This window comes from Bos indicus x Bos taurus, chromosome 1, assembly GCF_003369695.1.
Source record: "Bos indicus x Bos taurus breed Angus x Brahman F1 hybrid chromosome 1, Bos_hybrid_MaternalHap_v2.0, whole genome shotgun sequence".
In the NCBI taxonomy this organism is placed as follows: Eukaryota; Metazoa; Chordata; class Mammalia; order Artiodactyla; family Bovidae; genus Bos; species Bos indicus x Bos taurus.
Window position 1 is genome coordinate 71118737 of NC_040076.1, and position 22127 is coordinate 71140863.

At 37.9% G+C, this 22127-nt stretch overlaps 1 protein-coding gene across 2 annotated transcripts in view; it reads left to right on the plus strand.

The window, feature by feature from the left end:
- The window catches only part of SENP5 (SUMO specific peptidase 5), a 47685-nt gene that overhangs the window by 21582 nt on the left and 3976 nt on the right, over window positions 1-22127 (plus strand). Inside the window, exons 3-9 of one of the 2 annotated variants that reach the window (XM_027537432.1) lie at window positions 1962-2067; window positions 2216-2354; window positions 2609-2656; window positions 10297-10374; window positions 17301-17438; window positions 20324-20407; window positions 21799-21849. In XM_027537432.1, coding sequence (XP_027393233.1) covers window positions 1962-2067; window positions 2216-2354; window positions 2609-2656; window positions 10297-10374; window positions 17301-17438; window positions 20324-20407; window positions 21799-21849 — 644 coding nt within the window. The remainder of the gene's footprint in view (window positions 1-1961; window positions 2068-2215; window positions 2355-2608; window positions 2657-10296; window positions 10375-17300; window positions 17439-20323; window positions 20408-21798; window positions 21850-22127) is intronic. The other variant, XM_027537441.1, reaches the window with a different exon arrangement.

Consider the following 22127-nt stretch of genomic DNA (forward strand, 5'->3'; position numbering starts at 1 on the left):
GGAACTCCCTTTCTCTTCTGTGTGGCTGAATCCTAGACCAGAACCAGACATAGGCAAGCAACTCTTCTTACTATAGTCTTATCTTAAGCCTTTCAAATTGGGAGCCTCTGGTGGGAGAGTAAAAGGAGGAAAGTAAGTTTTCCACACCTTTGTCTGCTCCTGCCCCATACAAAACACTCCCTGCCTAGAACAGACTTTGGTAATCATTCCTGTCCATTTTATATTGATGCTTAACAGAGGCCCTTCTTAAAGTCAGAAAGAGGACTGGGTAAAATAAGTGACTAACAGTCCTCACTTTTTCTATCTAAACACAGTGGACCTAAGTGTCAGACTGATGATCAGCAGACTGTTGCTCTTCCCCACTCAGCATCAATGAACAGCCTAAGTCATATCTGCTTTTCGTGAGCCTCTAAGCCTTCTCTCAGCTTCTTTGAAGTTACTTAGAAATAATATCCTGGTTTTACTTCCTAGGATATTTTTAGGTATATTTCTTCAGTGGATCCTCTTGGAAGCCATTAAAATGCATATACATGTTACTTAAATTGGTGTAAAGACTAGCCTATATCTGGCTAAGAAGTCATCCTTTAATTCTGTTTCCTCTTTTAAAATGTTCCTCACCAGCTATTATCCAGTTAAGCTCATCTCATAGAGTTATGCAGTATCATAAGTATTCAGTTCAGTTCAGTTCACTCAGTTGTGTCCAACTCTTTGCGACCCCATGAATCGCAGCATGCCAGGCCTCCCTGTCCATCACCAACTCCCGGAGTTCATCCAAACTCATATCCATCGAGTCAGTGATGCCATCCAGCCATCTCATCCTCTGTCATCCCCTTCTCCTCCTGCCCCCAATCCCTCCCAGCATCAGGGTCTTTTCCAAGGAGTCAACTCTTCGCATGAGGTGGCCAAAGTATTGGAGGTTCAGCTTTAGCATCAGTCCTTCCAAAAAACACCCAGGACTGATCTCCTTTAGAATGGACTGGTTGGATCTCCTTGCAGTCCAAGGGACTCTGAAGAGTCTTCTCCAACACCATAGTTCAAAGCATCAATTCTTTAGCACTCAGCTTTCTTCACAGTCCAACTCTCACATCCATACATGACCACTGGAAAAACCATAGCCTTGACTAGATGGACCTTTGTTGGCAAAGTAATGTCTCTGCTTTTGAATATGCTATCTAGGTTGGTCATAACTTTCCTTCCAAGGAGTAAGTGTCTTTTAATTTCATGGCTGCAGTCACCATCTGCAGTGATTTTGGAGCCCAAAAAAATAAAGTCTGACACTGTTTCCACTGTTTCCTCATCTATTTCCCATGAAATGATGGGACCAGATGCCATGATCGTTTTCTGAATGTTGAGCTTTACACCAACTTTTTCACTCTCCTCTTTCACTTTCATCAAGAGGCTCTTTAGTTCCTCTTCACTTTCTGCCATAAGGTTGGTGTCATCTGCATATCTGAGGTTATTGATATTTCTCCTGGCAATCTTGATTCCAGCTTGTATAATAACTATCAAATTGTATGATATTAAAAATGCCTTAGAATTTGTCCTCTTTTGAGATGTGAAATTTCATACCTTTATCAAATAGTAAATACAACTGACAGTGATCTCAACAATTCCCTCTAATTGTGAATTTTAAGAAGATAATTTCTTCAGTTACCAAACGTGATAGACACATTTAACCAGGTGATTAAACCTTTTAGATTTTACCTTTAGGAAATTGGATTCTTCTCCAAGGTTAAGGTACTGAAAAATGTCAATCTTTATAATTTCAGCTAGCTATTCTCTTTCTAGCAATCCAATGTGAAATGATACCTTATCTTTTAAAAGATTTATTTTTAGCATAATACATTTAGTAATGTAATTTAAACATATGTTATATGTTGGGTATAGGTTAAGTATTGGGACAATGACTTTGCTGAAAACGGCTCTTTCCATCTTATCTTTTCTTTCTTCCTTTATTTAAGGATTCCTAGATGAGGTTATGAAGAAGTATGGCAGTTTGGTCCCACTCAGTGAAAAAGATGTCCTTGGAAGATTAAAAGATGTCTTTAATGAAGACTTTTCTAATAGGTTTGTCGATGATGCTTAAGTTAAGTCCTTGAAAAGAAAATTATTGGCTTATAGGACTTTTCTCTTGATTAAAAAAAAAAAACCTGATACTTAACAATAAACTGAGTTAAACTTTTGTTGTTTTACTTTCAAAATATTTCTGTTTCAGAAAACCATTTATCAATAGGGAAATAACAAACTATCGGGCCAGACATCAAAAATGCAACTTCCGCATCTTCTACAATAAGCACATGCTGGATATGGATGATCTAGCAACCCTGGATGGTCAGAATTGGCTGAATGACCAGGTGAGTGTATTGTATATTCTCACCATAGAAAAGCTGCAGAGGATGTTGGACAATGAAGTGTAAAATGCAACATCTGGGTTGACCTCACAATTATCTTTTGGAATCAAGTATTCCTCATTCCTTACTGAAGTGACTGCTCACTCACCCAGTATTAGAAAGGTTTGATTACTATTAGCAGTAGCTATGTTATTCCTTCTGAGTGGATGTTCTGAATTGTATGTGGGGTTAATGGGTTTTATATTGACTTTTTATAGGTCATAAATATGTATGGTGAGCTGATAATGGATGCAGTCCCAGACAAAGTAAGTGAAAACTTTTTCTACAGGAGAGAGGGTCCTATGTAAAAAGAAGAAAGAAAGCTTTTTCTTTTAAAGAAAGAAGCTTTTCTTTTTTAAAAAATTGTAATTATTTGATATTTCTTAGATTTTTTAAAAAGATGTTTGTCTTGATCATGTGCTAGAATTGGGCATAAGTTCTATAAAATCATGTGAGCATAAAGTCATGCCAGTGTTTTCCTGCTTATTTATTTCAGAGTGGGTGTATTTTTGATATTTTTGATATCTTGGGGAGGCTTTTTTTTTTTAACATGCACAAAAAGGACTGTTCACTTTAAGCATTTAAATTTAACTTAAAGAATTTTTTTAACTTAATGTCTTATTCTCTTAAAAAATGTAGTAAAGTGTGTTCATCTTCACTTTTTCTTGGATTAATCTTTGATACTCAGTTTAAATACAAACTAACCCCCAGTAAACTCTAAAATTCCCTCAAGAGCTTAGTTACATATCAAAAAGCTATTTTTTTTTATTTAATATATTTTGTTTCTGAATACTGATTGCCTGATTGGTAGCCATTAATTTCAACAAGCAAAACCTTTCCAGTAAAGCAAAACCTTTTTAAGTACTTCATGAACTTTCATAAGTCTAATAATTTAAACAGGTAAATATAAGGAATCTCAGATTCCAACACTTTATTAATAGAGACAAAATGTCATAACTCTCCACTTAAAATAAAACATTGATTAAACATTTTAAATTGGAATCATGAAGCTAATCTGTCAGATTCTCTATTTTGTCAAATTCTCTTAATCAAAGTGTAAATCTAAACATACAGATGATTTTTAACATAAAAGTATTCATTTCAAAACTACAATTTCCCTTTATCACCACTGCATTTAATTCTAAACCTTCACGGTATAAAAAAAGACACAACTGAAAGTGGTTCTCAAAGTATGGTCGCCAAACCAGCAGCATCAGCATCACGTGGGAATTTACTAGAAATGCAGATTTTTGAAAAAAGTAGGGAAAACCACTAGACCGTTCAGGTATGACCTAAATCAAATCCCTTAACAATTATACAGTGGAAGTAACAAATAGATTCGAAGGATTAGATCTGATAGTGTGCCTGAAGAACTATGGACAGAGGTTTGTGACATTGTACAGGAGGCAGTGTTCAAGACCATCCCCAAAAAAAAGAAATGCAAAAAGGCAAATTGGCTGTCTGAGGAGGACTTACAAATAGCTGAAAAAAGAAGAGAAGCTAAAGGCAAAGAAGAAGAAGAAAGATATACCCATTTGAATGCAGAGTTCCAAAGACCTGAATGCAGAGTTACAACTCTCTCTCCAAAGAGAGTTCTTATCTCTCTTCCAAGGAGAGATAAGAAAGCCTTCCTCAGAGATCAGTGCAAAGAAATAGTGGAAAAAAATAGAATGGGAAAAACTAGAGATCTCTTGAAGAAAATTAGAGATACCAAGGGAACATTTCATGCAAAAATGGACACAATAAAGGACAGAAATGGTATGGACCTAACAGAAGCAGAAGATATTAAGAAGAGGTGGCAAGAATACACAGAACGATACAAAAAAGTTCTTCAAGACCCAGATAACCACCACGATGATGTGATCACTCACCTAGAGCCAGACATCCTGGCTCAAGTGGGCCTTCAAGTGGGAAGTCACTTCAAGTGGGAAGTCAAGTGGGTCTTAGGAAGCATCACTACAACAAAGCTAGTGGAGGTGATGGAATTCCGGCTGAACTTCAATTTCAAATCCTAAAAGATGACGCTGTGAAAGTGCTGCACTCAATATGGAAGCAAATTTGGAAAACTCATCAGTGGCCACAGGACTAGAAAAGGTCAGTTTTCATTCCAGTCCCACAAAAGGGCAATGCCAAAGAATGTTCAAACTACTGCACAATTGCATTCATCTCACATGCTAGCAAAGTAATGCCCCAAATTCTCCAAGCCAGGCTTCAACAGTATGTGAAGTTCAGATATTCAATCTGGATTTAGAAAAGGCAGAAGAACCAGAGATCAAATTGCAAACATCCTCTGGACGATCAAAAAGCAAGAGAATCCCAGAAAAACATCTACCTCTGCTTTATTGACTATGCCAAAGCCTTTGACTGTGTGGATCATAACAAGCTATGGAAAATTCTTAAAGGGATGGGAATACCAGACCACCTTACTTGCCTCCTAAGAAATCTGTATGCAGGTCAAGAAGCATCAGTTAGAACCAGACATGGAACAACAGACTGGTTCCAAATCAGGAAAGGAGTACCTCAAGGCTGTATATTGTCACCCTGCTTATTTACATTAGAGAGCAGAGTACATCATGCAAAAGGCCGGGCTGGATGAAACACAAGCTAGAATGAAGATTGCCGGAAGAACATCAATAACCTCAGATATGCAGATGACACCACCCTTACGGCAGAAAGTGAAGAAGAACTAGAGAGTCTCTTGATGAAAGTGAAAGAGGATAGTGAAAAAGTTGACTTAAAACTCAGCATTCAAAAAAGGAAGATCATGGCATCCAGGCCCATCACTTCACGGCAAATAGATGGGGAAACAATGGAAACAGCGACAGACTTTATTTTGTGGGGGCTCCAAAATCACTGCAGATGGTGACTGCAGCCATAAAATTAAAAGAAACTTGCTCCTTGGAAGAAAAGCTATGACTAACCTATACAGCATATTAAAAAGCAGAGACATTACTTTGCCAACAAAAGTCCATCTAGTCAAAGCTAATGGTTTTTCCACAGTCATATATGGATGTGAGAGTCGGACCATAATGAAAACTGAGTGCTGAAGAATTGATGCTTTGAACTGTGGTGTTGGAGAAGATTATTGAGAGTCCCTTGGATTTCAAGGAGATCAAACCAGTCCATCATAAAGGAAATCAGTGCTGAATACTCATTGGAAGGACTGATGCTGAAGCTGAAACTGCAATACTTTGACCACCTGATGTGAAGAACTGACTCATTGGAAAAGGTCCTGATGCTGGGAAAGATTGAAGGCAGGAGGAGAAAGGGACGACAGAGGATGAGATGTTGGATGGCATCACTGACTCGATGGACATGAGTTTGAGCAAGCTCCGGGAGCTGGTGATGGACAGGGAAGCCTGGCATGCTGCAGTCCCTGGGGTCGCAAAGAGTTGGACATGACAGAGTGACTGAACTAATTGAAAGTGGTTCTCAAAGTATGGTCCCCAAACCAGCAGCATCAGCATCATGTGAGAATTTACTAGAAGCACAAATTTTTGGATCCATCCAAAATTTCTGGTAAGTCTGAAACTGGAGAGCAGGTCCTAGCAATCTGTTTTAATAAGCCCTTCAGATTCTGATGCACTCAAAAGTTTCAGAATCAATGCCTAGAGATGGCTACTATAAGCATTTTTATGGATACCTAAGGCTAAGGCTATAAGCATTTTTATGGATACCATCCAGATAATCACGATGGTGTGATCACTCACCTAGAGCCAGACATCCTGGAATGTGAAGTCAAGTGGGCCTTAGAAGGCACCACTACAAACAAAGCCAGTGGAGGTGATGGAATTCCAGTTGAGCTATTTCAAATCCTGGAAGATGATGCTGTGAAAGTGCTGCACTCAATAGGCCAGCAAATTTGGAAAACTCAGCAGTGTCCACAGGACTGGAAAAGGTCAGTTTTCATTCCAATCCCAAAGAAAGGCAATGCCAAAGAATGCTCAAACTACTGCACAATTGCACTCATCTCACACGCTAGTAAAGTAATGCTCAAAATTCTCCAAGCCAGGCTTCGGCAATACGTGAACCATGAACTTCCAGATGTTCAAGCTGGTTTTAGAAAAGGCAGAGGAACCAGAGATCAAATTGCCAACATCCGCTGGATCATTGAAAAAGCAAGAGAGTTCCAGAAAAACATCTATTTCTGCTTTATTGATAATGCCAAAGCCTTTGACTGTATGGATCACAATAAACTGTGGAAAATTCTGAAAGAGATGGGAATACCAGACCACCTGACCGGCCTCTTCAGAAACCTATATGCAGGTCAGGAAGCAACAGTTGGAACTGGACATGGAACAACAGACTGGTTCCAAATAGGAAAAGGAGTACATCAAGGCTGTATATTGTCACCCTGCTTATTTAACTTCTATGCAGAGTACATCATGAGAAAGGCTGGGCTGAAAGAAGCACAAGCTGGAATCAAGATTGCCGGGAGAAATATCAATAACCTCAGATATGCAGATGACACCACCCTTATGGCAGAAAGTGAAGAGGAACTCAAAAGCCTCTTGATGAAGGTGAAAGAGAAGAGTGAAAAAGTTGGCTTAAAACTCAACATTCAGAAAACGAAGATCATGGCATCTGGTCCCATCACTTCATGGGAAATAGATGGGGAAACAGTGGAAACAGTGTCAGACTTTATTCTTTTGGGCTCCAAAATCACTGCAGATGGTGATTGCAGCCATGAAATTAAAAGACGCTTACTCCTTGGAAGAAAAGTTATGACCAACCTAGATAGCATACTGCAAAGCAGAGACATTACTTTGCCAACAAAGGTCCATCTAGTCAAGGCTATGGTTTTTCCAATGGTCATGTATGGATGTGAGAGTTGGACTGTGAAGAAAGCTGAGTGCCGAAGAATTGATGCTTTTGAACTGTGATGTTGGAGAAGACTCTTGAGAGTCCCTTGGACTGCACAGAGATCCAACCAGTCCATTCTGAAGGAGATCAGCCCTGGGATTTCTTTGGAAGAAATGATACTAAAGCTGAACCTCCAGTACTTTGGCCACCTCATGGGAAGAGTTGACTCATTGGAAAAGATTCTGATGCTGGGAGGGATTGGGGGCAAGAGGAGAAGGGGACGACAGAGGATGAGATGGCTGGATGGCATCACTGACTTGATGGACGTGAGTCTGAGTGAACTCCAGGAGTTGGTGATGGACAGGGAGGCCTGGCGTGCTGTGATTCATGGGGTCGCAAAGAGTCGGACACGACTGAGCGACTGAACTGAACTGAAGGCTCCAGGGTTCTCAAGACAGATGTGCATCAGAATCCTCAGATACCAGATTGCTGAGCCCACTCTCATAGTTTCTGCTTTATTAAGCCTTGAGTGGGGCCTGAGAATTTGTATTTTAACAAGTTCCCAGGTGATACTTACACTGCTGGTCTGATGGCCACATCCTGAGAACCTCAGCACTAACGAGCAGTTTTATCTCAAGTGAGTCAAAGTTACTGAGTAAACGCTAGAAGACCATAGTATGTTTACTCTCTCTGGTGAGCTGACAGTCATTTATAAGCCAGAATTTTGAAAAGGCCAAGGATGCAGAACATGATGCGCCATATGACTAGTTTTTTCAGTGTTAGCAGTGACCTTTTTATAGTTACTACTGGGCTTCCCTGATAGCTCAGTTGGTAAAGAATCCACCTGCAATGCAGGAGACCCTGCTTCAATTCCTGGGTCGGGAAGATCCCCTGGAGAAGGGCAGGCTACCCACTCCAGACTTCTGGCCTAGAGAATTCCATGGAAAGTCCATGGGGTCCCAAAGAGTCCGACACGACTAAGACACTTTCATGACTATCAGTTCAGTCGCTCAGTCGTGTCTGACTCTTTGTGACCCCATGAATTGCAGCACGCCAGGCCTCCCTGTCCATCACCAACTCCCGGAGTTCATCCAAACTCATGTCCATCGAGTTGGTGATGCCATCCAGCCATCTCATCCTCTGTCATCCCCTTCTCCTCCTGCCCCCAATCCCTCCCAGCATCAGGGTCTTTTCCAAGGAGTCAACTCTTCGCACGAGGTGGCCAAAGTATTGGAGTTTCAGCTTTAGCATCAGTCCTTCCAAAGAACACCCAGGACTGATCTCCTTTAGAATGGACTGGTTGGATCTCTGTGCAGTCCAAGGGACTCTCAAGAGTCTTCTCCAACACCACAGTTCAAAGCATCAATTCTTTAGCACTCAGCTTTCTTCACAGTCCAACTCTCACATCCATACATGACCATTGGAAAAACCATAGCCTTGACTAGATGGACCTTTGTTGGCAAAGTAATGTCTCTGCTTTGCAGTATGCTATCTAGGTTCATAACTTTCCTTCCAAGGAGTAAGCGTCTTTTAATTTCATGGCTGCAATCACCATCTGCAGTGATTTTGGAGCCCAAAAAAATAAAGTCTGCCACTGTTTCCACTGTTTCCCCATCTATTTCCCATGAAGTGATGGGACCAGATGCCATGATCTTCGTTTTCTGAATGTTGAGTTTTAAGCCAACTTTTTCACTCTCCTCTCTCACCTTCATCAAGAGGCTCTTTAGTTCCTCTTCACTTTCTGCCATAAGGGTGGTGTCATCTGCATATCTGAGGTTGTTGATATTTCTCCTGGCAATCTTGATTCCAGCTTGTGCTTCTTTCAGCCCAGCCTTTCTCATGATGTACTCTGCATAGAAGTTAAATAAACAGGGTGACAATATACAGCCTTGATGTACTCCTTTTCCTATTTGGAACCAGTCTGTTGTTCCATGTCCAGTTCCAACTGTTGCTTCCTGACCTGCATATAGGTTTCTGAAGAGGCCGGTCAGGTGGTCTGGTATTCCCATCTCTTTCAGAATTTTCCACAGTTTATTGTGATCCATACAGTCAAAGGCTTTGGCATTATCAATAAAGCAGAAATAGATGTTTTTCTGGAACTCTCTTCCTTTTTCTATGATCCAGCAGATGTTGGCAATTTGATCTCTGGTTCTTCTGCCTTTTCTAAAACCAGCTTGAACTGGTTTGAACTTGGAAGGTCACGGTTCATGTATTGTTGAAGCCTGGCTTGGAGAATTTTGAGCATTACTTTACTAGCGTGTGAGATGAGTGCAATTGTGCAGTAGTTTGAGCATTCTTTGGCATTGCCTTTCTTTGGGATTGGAATGAAAACTGATGTTTTCCAGTCCTGTGACCAATGCTGAGTTTTCCAAATTTGCTGGCATATTGAGTGCAGCACTTTCACAGCATCATCTTTCAAGATTTGAAATAGCTCAACTGGAATTCCATCACCTCCACTGGCTTTGTTCATAGTGATGCTTTCTAAGGCCCACTTGACTTCACATTCCAGGATGTCTGGCTCTAGGTGAGTGATCACACCATTGTGATTATCTGGGTCGTGAAGATCTTTTTTTGTACAGTTCTTCTGTGTATTCTTGCCATCTCTTCTTAATATCTTCTGCTTCTGTTAGGTCCATACCATTTCTATCCTTTATCGAGCCCATCTTTGCATGAAATGTTCCTTTGGTATCTCTGATTTTCTTGAAGAGATGACTATAGAAGTCTCCAAATCCACATTCCTCAAATGGGATTAGTTTTGTACTTCCCATCCCTTGAGTTCAAGGTAACTGTTACCTTATTCTTTCAACTTTATCACCTGATTTGACAAGATTTATCAGATTGTTTCTTTACTTGATTGGATTCAGGTCATCTGTTTATTGCCCCAGTCCAGTTCTGATAAGAGACCACATCTGTAAGGTCATTCTAATGAAAATTTGAAATAGTCTTCTGTAAACTGCTGTAATGTATGTTTTTGTCATTATTTTTAAGAAAAAAGTTTTCCTCATTTTTCGGTCTGTCTTACATTCAGGAATTTTTAAATTTCCCTTTTAAGTCCTGACACAGCCTATATAATCTTGAGTGCTTGTATTTGATGTCTTTCTAGGTTCACTTCTTCAACAGCTTTTTTCATAGACAGCTGGTTACCAAAGGATATAATGGAGTAAAAAGATGGACTAAAAAGGTATTTGCTTTATTTCTTTTTTATTCTAAATTTGAAGTGCAGATGAAGCTGTCTTTACTGCCAGTATGATATATAGTAGAAACAGGCCCATTAACTTAAAGTTGCTTTTTATTATATCTTTTAAATCTTTTTGTTTGAAGGACAAGACACTAGTAAAATTTCTGAATCTATCCAGTTGATTGGAATCTGCTAGAACATAGAGCACTGGATTGGAAGTTAAAGGTTCTGACACTGTTATTAGCTGGCTGTCCAACTTAGATAAGGTTAATTTGGGCTTCAGATTGCTTATTTATAAAAACAAAATGATAAAGCAATCCCTAAGGTTCTTTCCAACCTTAATATCTCTCTTTATTCATTGACTGTGTCAGAAACATTATTTTAAAAGCCTATTTATGTTCTATTTTTGATATTAAGTCTTCAGTAATTATGGGTGTAAACTATTTTTGCAAAGTACAAACAGCTGATTGAACATTGCTAGGTAGTTTTTTGTACAAGGCATCATCAGTAGTGCTATTATGCTGGTAGAAGCATGGGAGAAGAAAGAATAGCCGGAACGCAGAGACTAAAGAAGAGAGTGTCATGAAGTGAATCTGATTCAGAGATGCAGGGCCTTGTGGCCTACATTTTAAATTTTATCCTAAATGTGTAAGAATCTATTGAAGGGTTTTAGGTGATGACATCCAATTTGTATTTTGCTCTAAGTGGCACTGAAGATGGATGAATGTGGGAGCAAAGTTGATGTGAGTAGGAGACCACTGCATATTAAGTGTACTTTAAATTACAGTAGTAGAAGAGATGGGAGTTGTACACAAATACGAGTGTGACCTAGGAAGTAAATTAACAGGAGGGCTGGTGCACTGGGACGACCCAGAGGGATGGTATGGGGAGGGAGGAGGGTTCAGGATGGGGAACACATGTATACCTGTGGTGGATTCATTTCGATATTTGGCAAAACCAATACAATATTGTAAAGTTTAAAAATAAAATAAAAAAAATAGTAATAAATTAACAGGACTTGGTGATGAGTAGGTTATGAGGGATGAAGAAGAGGAATTGTGAAAGATGACTTCCGAGCATGTAACTTGTGCCACTAGATGGGCTGTGGTGGTGTTTATATTAGCAAAATTGAGGACAGCTAATTAGTAGGGGATTGGTCAACTGAAAAATATATGTCCGAGATTTCCTTGGTGATCCAGTGGCTAAGACTCTGGGCTCCCAATGCAGGGTCCTGGGTTTGATCCCTGTCAGGGAACTAGATCCATCCCACATGCTCCAACAGAGATCGCAAGTGCCACAATTAAGACCTGGTGCAGCCAAATAAATAAATAAAAGTAAATATAAAATATATATAAATAAAGATATGTATATACATCCATATAATAGGATGCTACTTAACCAGGAGAAGTTACGTAGCTGAGGAAAGATGATCATGTGTAGTATGGAGTAGAGAAAGGTTAGACAGGTATATCTTGAAGGTATTGTTGGTTTGGTTCCAGCCACGGCAATAAAGTGAATATTGCAAAAAAGGGAGTCACCAGATTTTTTTGTTTTCCCAGTGCATATAAAAGTTGTTTACACAATAGTCCCTTATGTTTGCAACAGTATTATGCATAAAAAAAATAATGTGCATACCTTAATTAAAAGTACCTTTTTGCTAAAAAAAAAAAAAAAAAAATGCTAACCATCCCCTGAGCCTGAGTGAGTTAGAGCAGTAATATCAAAGATCACTGATCATGAATAACTATAATGAATATAATAACAATGAAAAAATTTGAAATATTGCAAGAATTACCAGAATGTGGCAAAGAGACATGAAGTAAACAAATGTTGGAAAAATGGTGCCAATAGGCTTTATCTATGCAGGGTTGCCATAAATCTTTAATTTATAAAATATGCAATATCTGCACAGTACAGTAAAACAAGGTATGTTTTGTAAATAGCATGGAAAATTTTCTGAATAATAAATGACATGAAATTGAAGGAATAAAGCCAAGTATAATTCAGTGTCATTTCATTAAATAGAATAAATTAAATTGTTCCATCCCTTGGACTCTCAGATTGGATTAAATCAGAAAATCCAACTATATGTATGTATAAGAAACAAACATAAAATAATATGAAAAAACTTGAAAGTAAAGTGACAGGTACTAAGCAAATGCAAACCAAAAAAGAAAGAAGTGGCAGTGGCAAGCAAAAAGGAGGAACAGCAGTATTAACAGCAGATGAGGTAGAATTTAGGGTAAAAAGTACACTGTGATAAAATTTTAGTACACAGGAGATATAACATGATTACAAAAGCAAGGAGACGTTGGTAAACAGTGATATTGAGAGACCTCTTTCATGGTTGGACAAATCTAGCAGATAAAAAATAAGATCATATATGAAAAATACAACCAGTGTTTTTGGTTTAATAGATTTATACTAGATCTTTATACCCTCAAAAAATTATTCTTATATCCAAGAAACATTTGTAAAAATTGATTATGTACTTGGCCAAAATTATTACATATACTATTCCTTAACCACAGTTCAATCAAATTAAAAATAAATAATAAAAGGTCTAAAAAAAATCTTTAAAATTTTCACACATATACACATTACTTGATATAACCCTTGGGTCTAAAAGAAAATAGATTATACAGTAAAGGACAGAAAAGGGAACACAATCTTAGCAGCCACTATGGAATAAAATGAAATCTGTTTTGAGAAAAAAAATAATAGTCATAAATGCCATTATTATTCAAGAAAAAAGGAAAAATAGAAGAATTAAGTACTTACTGAGTTTGATTACTTTAAGAAAAATTATGGAGCAACCAAGAATTTGGAATGCAACAAATAGTGAAACAATGAAAGTACAAAGAAAATTCACAGCAGAATTTTAAAAAATTTATCTCAAAGCACCAGAGTCCATTCTGTGTGTACAACTTAAAACTCTGATGATATAAAAGAAAAATGAATTAATTCAACTGTATAAAAAGATAAACAGTAAACTGGGAAAAACATTTGATATTTATGTCAAATATTTGATATCAACTGTATATTTATATCAAATATCAAAGAACTATTTTTTAAATATATAAGTGCTTCTACACATCAGTTAGAAAACAACCTCACCAACTCAATAGAAAAACGAGTGAATGATATGAATGAAAAGTATTGTAAACAAGTCCTTGAGTTCTGGATATGTCTTCTGTCAAATCTATACTTTTTATTGTTTTGTCTCAGTCTCTAACTTTTCTCCTTATTTCTTTAATATGCATTTTGATGAATAGAGACTTTTATTTTTATGAAATCTAATTTACCATACTCTTTTCTTTTATAGTCTTGCTTTCTATATCTGGTCTAAGAAATATCTGCCTCATATATTTTCTTCTAACAGCTTTATAGTTTTAGGTTTTACATTTACATCTCTGGTGCATCTCAGTTTTTGTGTAATCATAAGGTAGGGATCAAGATTTTTCTTCCCCCTCCATATGGTTGGATGGCATCACCGACTCAATGGACATGGGTTTGGGTGGACTGTGGGAGTTGGTGATGGACAGGGAGGCCTGGCGTGCTGCGGACGTGGCTGAACTGAACTGATGCATATCCAGTTGTTTCAGTGGCGTTTCCTGAAAAGACTTGTCTTTCCCATTTTAATTGCTTTGGCATCTTTGTAGAAAGTTGATTGACCGTATATGTGTGGGCCTATTTCTGGACTTTATGTTCTTTTGCACTGACCTCTTTGTTCTTAGGCAATACCACACTGTCTTGATCACTGTCTTTACAGTTTGTCTTAAAATCAGTGTAAATGGCCATGTTTAGCCTTCTTTTTCAGATAGCTTTGGCAATTCTAGGTCCTTTCACATTCTCATCAAAATTTCAGAATCAGTTTGTCAATCTCTACTTTTAAAAAACTTGCTGGGTTATGATTGGGATTGTGTTTAATCTGTACGTTCATTTGGAGACAATGGAGGCCTTAACAGTATTGTCTTTCAGTCTATAAACATGGTATATTTTCCATTTATTTGGATCTTTAATTTTTTTCAGCAATATTTTTTAAATCTTAGTGTACAGATCTTGCACCTAAATGTATCATAGGTATTTCATATTTCTGAAACTGCTATAAACAGAATTTTAAAAATGTTATTTTTCAATTATTTGCAGTTAGTATAGAGAAATACAGTTGATTTCTCTGTATTGACCTTGTATCCTGTGACTTGTCAAACTCACTTACTGATTCTAGATTTTTGTAGATTCATGAGATTTTCATAAATGATTATGTCAACAGGTAGTGACTGTTTTATTTCTTCCTTTCCAAACTGTATGCCATCTTTTTCTTGCTTGATTGCACTGGCTAGGACTTCCAGTACATTGTTGAATAAAAGTAATGAGGGAAGACACCTTTGCCTTGGAAAGAAAGAATTCAGTTTTTCACTGCTATTTATGATGTCATTTGTAGGTTTTTTATAGATACTCTTTATCAAGTTAAGGCGGAGAAGGCAATGGCACCCCACTCCAGTACTCCTGCCTGGAAAATCCCATGGACAGGGGAGCCTGGTTGGCTGCATTCCATGGGGTTGCTAAGAGTCGGATATGACTGAGCGACTTCACTTTCACTTTTCGCTTTCATGCATTGGAGAAGGAAATGGCAGCCCACTCCAGTGTTCTTGCCTGGAGAATCCCAGGGACGGGGGAGCCTGGTGGGCTGCCGTCTGTGGGGTCTCACAGAGTCGGACATGACTGAAGTGATTTAGCAGCAGCATCAAGTTAAGGAAGAGACCTCCTATTTGTGGTTTGCTGACAGCTTTTAATCATAGATGTTAAGTTTTATCAAATGCTTTCCCTGTATCTAAGAGATGGTGCTATGTTTTTTCATCTTTATCCCATTAATGGGATTCAGACTAAAGGAGCAGCACCTAATCTTGAGACATGTCCATCTTAGAGCCACATGATGGTTCTTGAAGCTTCAGCTTGGTCATGACATAAATTCACTTCTCTTTACCATGCATAGGTTAAAGCAAAGCATGTGACTACCTTTCTCCCCCTGGGAGGGGCAGCGAAGCCACATGGCAGTAGGTAGTTCTTCTGTATAATCCTCTTACAGGGAACTGAAAGTGTTAGTTGCTCAACCATGTCTGTGTCTGACTCTGCAACCCCATGGACTGTAGCCTTCCAGGCTCCTCTGTCCACGGGATTCTCTGGCAAGAATACTGGAGTGGGTTGCCATTCCCTTCTCTAGGGTATCTTCCTGAACCAGGGATCGAATCTGGATCTCCTGCACTGTAGGCAGATTCTTTACCGTTTGAGCCTCCCTCTTATAGGGAGGACAGCAAATAATTGATATCAATAATATATCCACACATATCATTCTTAATTATATGTAATAAGGTTGTGTGTGTGTGTGTGTGAAAATTAATACATTAAAGAAGAAAAAGATCTGGAAAGATGTAAACTGAAGTGTATCTTTTTATCTGTACTTTGTAATTTTTATTTTAAAATTGCTTTATAATTAAGTTTCTTTTTAAGAAAAATGTAAATTTGGTCTCATTTAATACTGTATTTTAAATATGATTCCTTGTTTTAGATACTCAGAATTTTTGAGCCAGAAAGGACCAGTTGTCTGTCCTGTTTAATATTTCCTGTCCACCTTACTTCCCAGATTTATGGATACAGAAACTTTGCAGAAGTGCTTTGTTCCAAGGTCATGTAAACTAGTGGAAGATTCTTCTAGAGCAGGACATTATCTGAATATCAGAAAGCAAAGAAGGCTTGAGAAATAGTTGCTAAGAATCTAGTTTAAAATAGTCTTATAATTGTTTTAATTCAAGGAATCACTCCAGTACTCTTGCCTGGAAAACCCCACCAACGGAGGAGCGTGGTAGGCTGCATGCAGTCCATGGGGTCGCAAAGGGTCAGACACGACTGAGTGACTTCACTTTCACTTTTCACTTTCATGCATTGGAGAAGGAAATGGCAACCCACTCCAGTGTTCTTGCCTGGAGAATCTCGGGGACGGGGAAGCCTGGTGGGCTGCCGTCTATGGGGTCGCACAGAGTCAGACACGACTGAAGTGACTTAGCAGCAGCAAGGAATCACTAAAACACTTTTAAAAACACCTGAAAAAAAATCCATTCATCCTTCTATAAAATGTCTAATGAATACCTACTTCTTTATCATCCAGTCCACAACTAGGATTTTAAGTGGTATAGTGAATGCTTCTAGATTTTAAAGCACATGTATTAGGATATGAAGCGTGAATTGGGATATAAAGGACATATAAATAATTATCAAGGATATTTTTCTCAATTTCGACAACTGAGAGATCCAAGGTAGTGATAATGATAACAGCTAAGATTTATTGGCTACATATAATGGTTAAGCATACTTAGTGCACTTTACATGTATTGTCACTCTCAACAAATTCATAAAGTGGATACTATTGTTATCTGTAGTTTATAATTGAGGAAATTAAGGAACAAAGAATCGATGCAAATTACCAAAGTCTTCTAACCACAGAGCTACAATTTGAACTTGACCAGACTTACTATACTGAATCTCTAAAAGAAGGCTAAAAGAAGGTTATGCTGTTTTCTAATACCACAATTCCTTCCTAGATAGGAATTGATTCTAGGTCAAATATGTATATAAGAAAATTATTTAAGCTTAAAAATAAGTTAAATCATGTTAGGTAGTTAATAAGCACAGATTAGCAGGTTAAGTGGAAAACAGTGCTTTCTGTACCTTCAGTTTCCTTTTTGTTGTGTATTTTAGCTTACTAGTTATAAACATGGGCTTTAGATTAAGATCTGGCTTCAAATTCTGGCTTCACTTCCTAGATTTATGACCTTGGGCAGGTGAAGGGTTAGTAAATGGAAACTGCTGTTTCTTGTTGGTTTGGAAAGCCCATGGTGATGGCTACATTTCTTTTATTTTTTCTTGATCAGGTGGATTTATTTAAAAAGAGTCTTCTGTTGATCCCTATTCACCTGGAAGTCCACTGGTCTCTCATTACTGTGACACTCTCTAATCGAATTATTTCATTTTATGATTCCCAAGGCATTCATTTTAAGTTTTGTGTAGAGGTAAGTTAATATACTCCCCCACTCCTTTTTTCCTATTCATTTTGTCATTGACCAAATGGTATCTCAGCTCTAGGATAGAACAGCAGAATTCAGTACCACAGGTGATCAGTTCCTGTCATGTCATGTCAACATGTTGGCAGAGAAATGGACTATAAGAGGAACCTCCAGATGGGAAGAGGTAGCAGTCCAGGATCTGGATCCCTCTCTGAGATACCTGCCCTATTTGGATTTCATCAGATTTTTTTTCAGTCATTCCCTTTAAACTACATTTTGAATATGGATAGAAATCATTTTCTGGGACTTCCCTGGTGGTCCGGCAGTTAAGACTGCATGCTTCCACTGCAAGGGGCACAGGTTTGATCCCTTAGGGAACTAAGATCCTGCATGCTGTGAGGTGCAGCCAAAAAGAAAAAACAAAACGGAAATCATTTTCTTGGTTTCTCCTAGAGCTAAAATTGGTTTGTATCTTCAAAATAACTTCTGTAGAATGAATCATAGCCAAGAGAATCAGCTGGCAAAATATTAGAGTTCAACTAATAAGAGTTCAACAAGATGGCAGGATACAAAGCAAGAAAAATCAGTGTGTTTCCTGATTTTCCTGCACTAGCAAGAGCTAGTTAGAAAATGTAAACAGATTTCATTTTTAAAAGCAAAAAGAGGTGAATTACCCAGGAATATACCCTAACAAAAAAGGGGACATTCTTTGAGATGAAAACTCTAACGTATATAAAGGAAATCTCAATAGATGGAAAGATAGGCACACTCAATATTAGGAGATTAATTCTCCCTGAACTAATAAAAACCAATTTTTGTCCTAATCAGTTTCTCAGAAGGATTTTGAATGAAACCTGATAAACTCATCCTAGAATTTATATTGCAGAATTCATGTCATGACAGCTAAAGTAGTTTTGAAGTAGAAAAAAACTGAAAGAAGGAATACTTGGTCTACTAGTTGTCAAACCATATCACAAAGTTTTAATAATTAAAACTTTTAATTATATTGGTTAGGAGTAGACAAGTAGATTGGTGGAACAACATGGAGAATCTAGGAATAACTCATGTATATGTGGGAACTTAGTATATGATAAAGTTGAGGAAGGACAAGCTATTTGATGTACGCCTTGGGAAAGTTAGCTATTTGGAAAAGTAAAATACAAATTCTGTTTCATACTATTCATATATAAGAAAAACAAATTCCAGATGGAATAATGATCTAAATATAAAACATAAAACTATGGAAGTTAGACTAAAATATAGATGTTATGTTCTCAGAATATGAAAAGCCTTCTTATCCAGAACCAAAAAAGCAAGACTATATCATAATTTGAAACTTACATGTCACAGTTAAAAGGGATTAACTTGGAGAAAATGTTACTGACATATATAAGTCACTTTCTAGAATATTAAAAGAACTACAAATGAGTAAAAAAAGATCTAAGAAATGGACAAAGGATAAAATAAGTAATTTTTAGGGAAAATGCCAGTAGCTGTTAAACCCATGGAGAGATGCTCACCAGAAAATGGGAAATGTATTGCAGTCAGTGGGGTTGCAAAGAGTCAGTCACGACCTAGTGAATGTACAACAACAAATTAAAATTGCCTCAGGGTTCCATTTTTTTGCCTATTGTGTTAGGAAAAGTTTGATGGTACTAAAATGGGTGTAAGGAAATAGGCATTCTCATATTTTCTGGTGGAGTGTATAAATTAATACAGCCGTTTGGGGAATAACTGCAGTTCTAGTTGCTTCTAAGTGCCTTTCAAGTAAAAAAGATGCATATCCTATTACAAACTAGTTCTGTTTCTTGGTATATACTCCATAAAAGTGCTTGTGTATGCACCAAGAATGGGGCACACACCAGGGTGTTCATTGCAGCATTATTGATAATAGTGAAAAATCAAAATGAACTAAACTTAGCTCTACCTACAGAATAGCTAAATAGATACACTGTTATATATTCACAATATTAAACAGACCATAGCAGTTACAGAATATAGTAATGGGTTGGCCAAAAAGTTCACTTGGATTTTTCCATACCATCTTACAGAAATACCTAACTTTTTGGCCAACCCAACAGATCTTTGCGTCTTAACAGGGAAAGATTTACAAGACCTACTGAGTTTGAAAAGGCAAGTTGCAGAATGATACAATATATGGGGAAAAAATACGAATACAGACATACACTTGTGTACATACACATGTACATACACATTTCTCCTCCACCTTCAGAGGGTTAATTTAATTCATGTAACCTCTGACTCCACTCTTACAAGAAGATAGGCAGAGAAAGATATGCACAAAGAGGTGGAGGGGGTAGGGGAAAAGTATAAACTCCAATAGGCTTTGTCTTGGGAGAGATTTCAGCATTGGACTTGACTGTATTTAGTATCCAGGATGAGTTTAAATAATATAACTTTCTAGAAACTGAGTGATACTTTTACCTGCAGCTCTCATAAATATGGAATATATCTAAGGCTAGAATGTTTAAATTTAGTTTCAGTTATTAATGATTTCTGCCATGGATTCCTTCTCTCTGTTAAGCATTGGCAGTAATTAAGACATTCTTTTTGTTTTGCCAGTATTTAAGTTTCAAATTCACCAAGCTGACTTATTCCTGGAAAAGGCTGACCATCTTATTAAAAAGGTCTAGTTAAAACATATACCAGTGTCCACAGTCTTAAGTGCATATAGTATAGAAGGTCTGAGTCCTTCAGTCTATAAAGTGAAAAAGGTCTGAAGTCAAGTTCCAGCTCTAAACTCTTTAATGCAATCTCTGCCCAGTGGTGGGGCCACAGCCTCCTCTTTTGCTTCTATCTGCTGTGGGCAGGTTCCATTTTTCACCAACTGATGGAACACAGCATCTGTGTTGTGGTTTCTTTTTAACCAGAATATAAGAAAGTATTTGCTGACTGAAGCCAGAGAAAAAAATAGACCTGAATTTCTTCAGGGTTGGCAGACTGCTGTTACAAAGGTAAGTAAGTGATAAAAAATGAAAACCCAGGCATGTCAAGGGGCTGAAATTATCTAAGGGGTGGGTGTTTTTAAATGCATATGAAGACTGATCATGAAGATAACCAAAGGAGAGTCTGGAGGCTGCAGGGAGGCAGCTCAGAATAAACCTCAGTTCAGTATTCATCATCTGGCTGCCCAGTTTCCCGCTGCTTGCTGGAGCAAGTAAATTCAGTCATTTCATCCCTGGGGCAGCTTCTGATGATATAGTTGCTCTGTTGAAAAAAAAGACATCTGCTTCTTGCCTCATGGCTCTTATTTCCAGATGATTCATATAGACCCAGAGAAATACTGACATGACTATTTTGGATTCACCAAGGGAGCAAGTGCACTGGGCTGCTTTCCAGGCATTTGGGGAAGACAAGTGGCTTGAGAGCTTCAGTTCTGAACAGTCTAGAAGCAGCACTATGTTTAGCCGTAGACAGTAAAGCTGTGTATGGGGCAGAGTAAGCAGGCCTACCCTCTTAACTCTGTCACAGATACCAGGGTCTTGCATTTTATGGGGCACTGCTTTGTTTTCCCGGTGTTTTTATATGTATGATCTCATTTGATCCTTATAATCTGAGGTAGGCAAGTCACTTAGGAGTAAGAAGCATCTCTGACCTTCCCCAAAGTTCATCAAAACCATTGACCATTAGGTCCTTGAACTCAGGTCTATTTGGATCAATGACACAATGTGAAAGAAGCAGAGTCTTGAAATAAACCTTTAACTCAAACCAAAGGGACAAGGTTTATGCATTTATCCTTGAACTAAATGCTAACTTTTAAACTTACGTTTTGTGTTTTAAATACCCTAGTTTATTAGTTGAAAGCAGAATTGCTCTTGTGAATATTCTGAACTTACCCAACAGTATATCCAGGTGTTCCCCTAAATTTAATCAGGATCTTTCAACACTTCCAGGCAGAATATAGTAACCAGTTCTTTGGAAAACATTCTGTTTACCTTTAGGGGTCTTTAAAAGAATAGGACAGAGTTGTGAAATACGAGATGAAGAGTGAAGACTGCCAAACAGCGTTTAGTACTAAGTATTCAGGGTCCAGGTCTGCGTTCTCTGAGTCATGATTCCATTTTGATTCCATAGTCAGTGAACTGATAGCAAAAATGATTATCCATGGAAGTTTTAAAATAGGATTTTTGACTTCCCATTTCTCATGTTTAGGCAAACATGTTTCTCATGTTTAAGTTACTGATTGATAGCTCTTTTCATGCGACCAGGTGCCTCCATAAACTCAAAACACTTTGTAAAGCAGAGGTATATACCAGCTGTCTTGGACACAAGTTTCCTGCAGCTTTTCTTATCTGACAGAGAACACTTGATTTTGTTTTAATAATTGTTTTGTTTTTCCCCTTAGTGTATTCCACAACAGAAAAACGATAGTGACTGTGGAGTATTTGTGCTCCAGGTAAAGAATTTTTTTTTTTTTTTTTGTATTTACAATTTATAAACTTGTTGGGTTTAGAGAAGAGAAGGGGGATCCCTCTGATGTGTGCATGGTACTACATACAGGTAACAGAACACTCCTCCCAAACCTATGTCACTGAAAAGCAGTAGTTCTTGCATTTTCATATATTATCATTAGGAAGAACCACCTTCTAAGGCTGAGGATAAATGGTATCACCCGTGTATTATCAGAGGTTATTGGCAAGCCACATTGGAGACTGACCTGAATTGGTCCTGTCA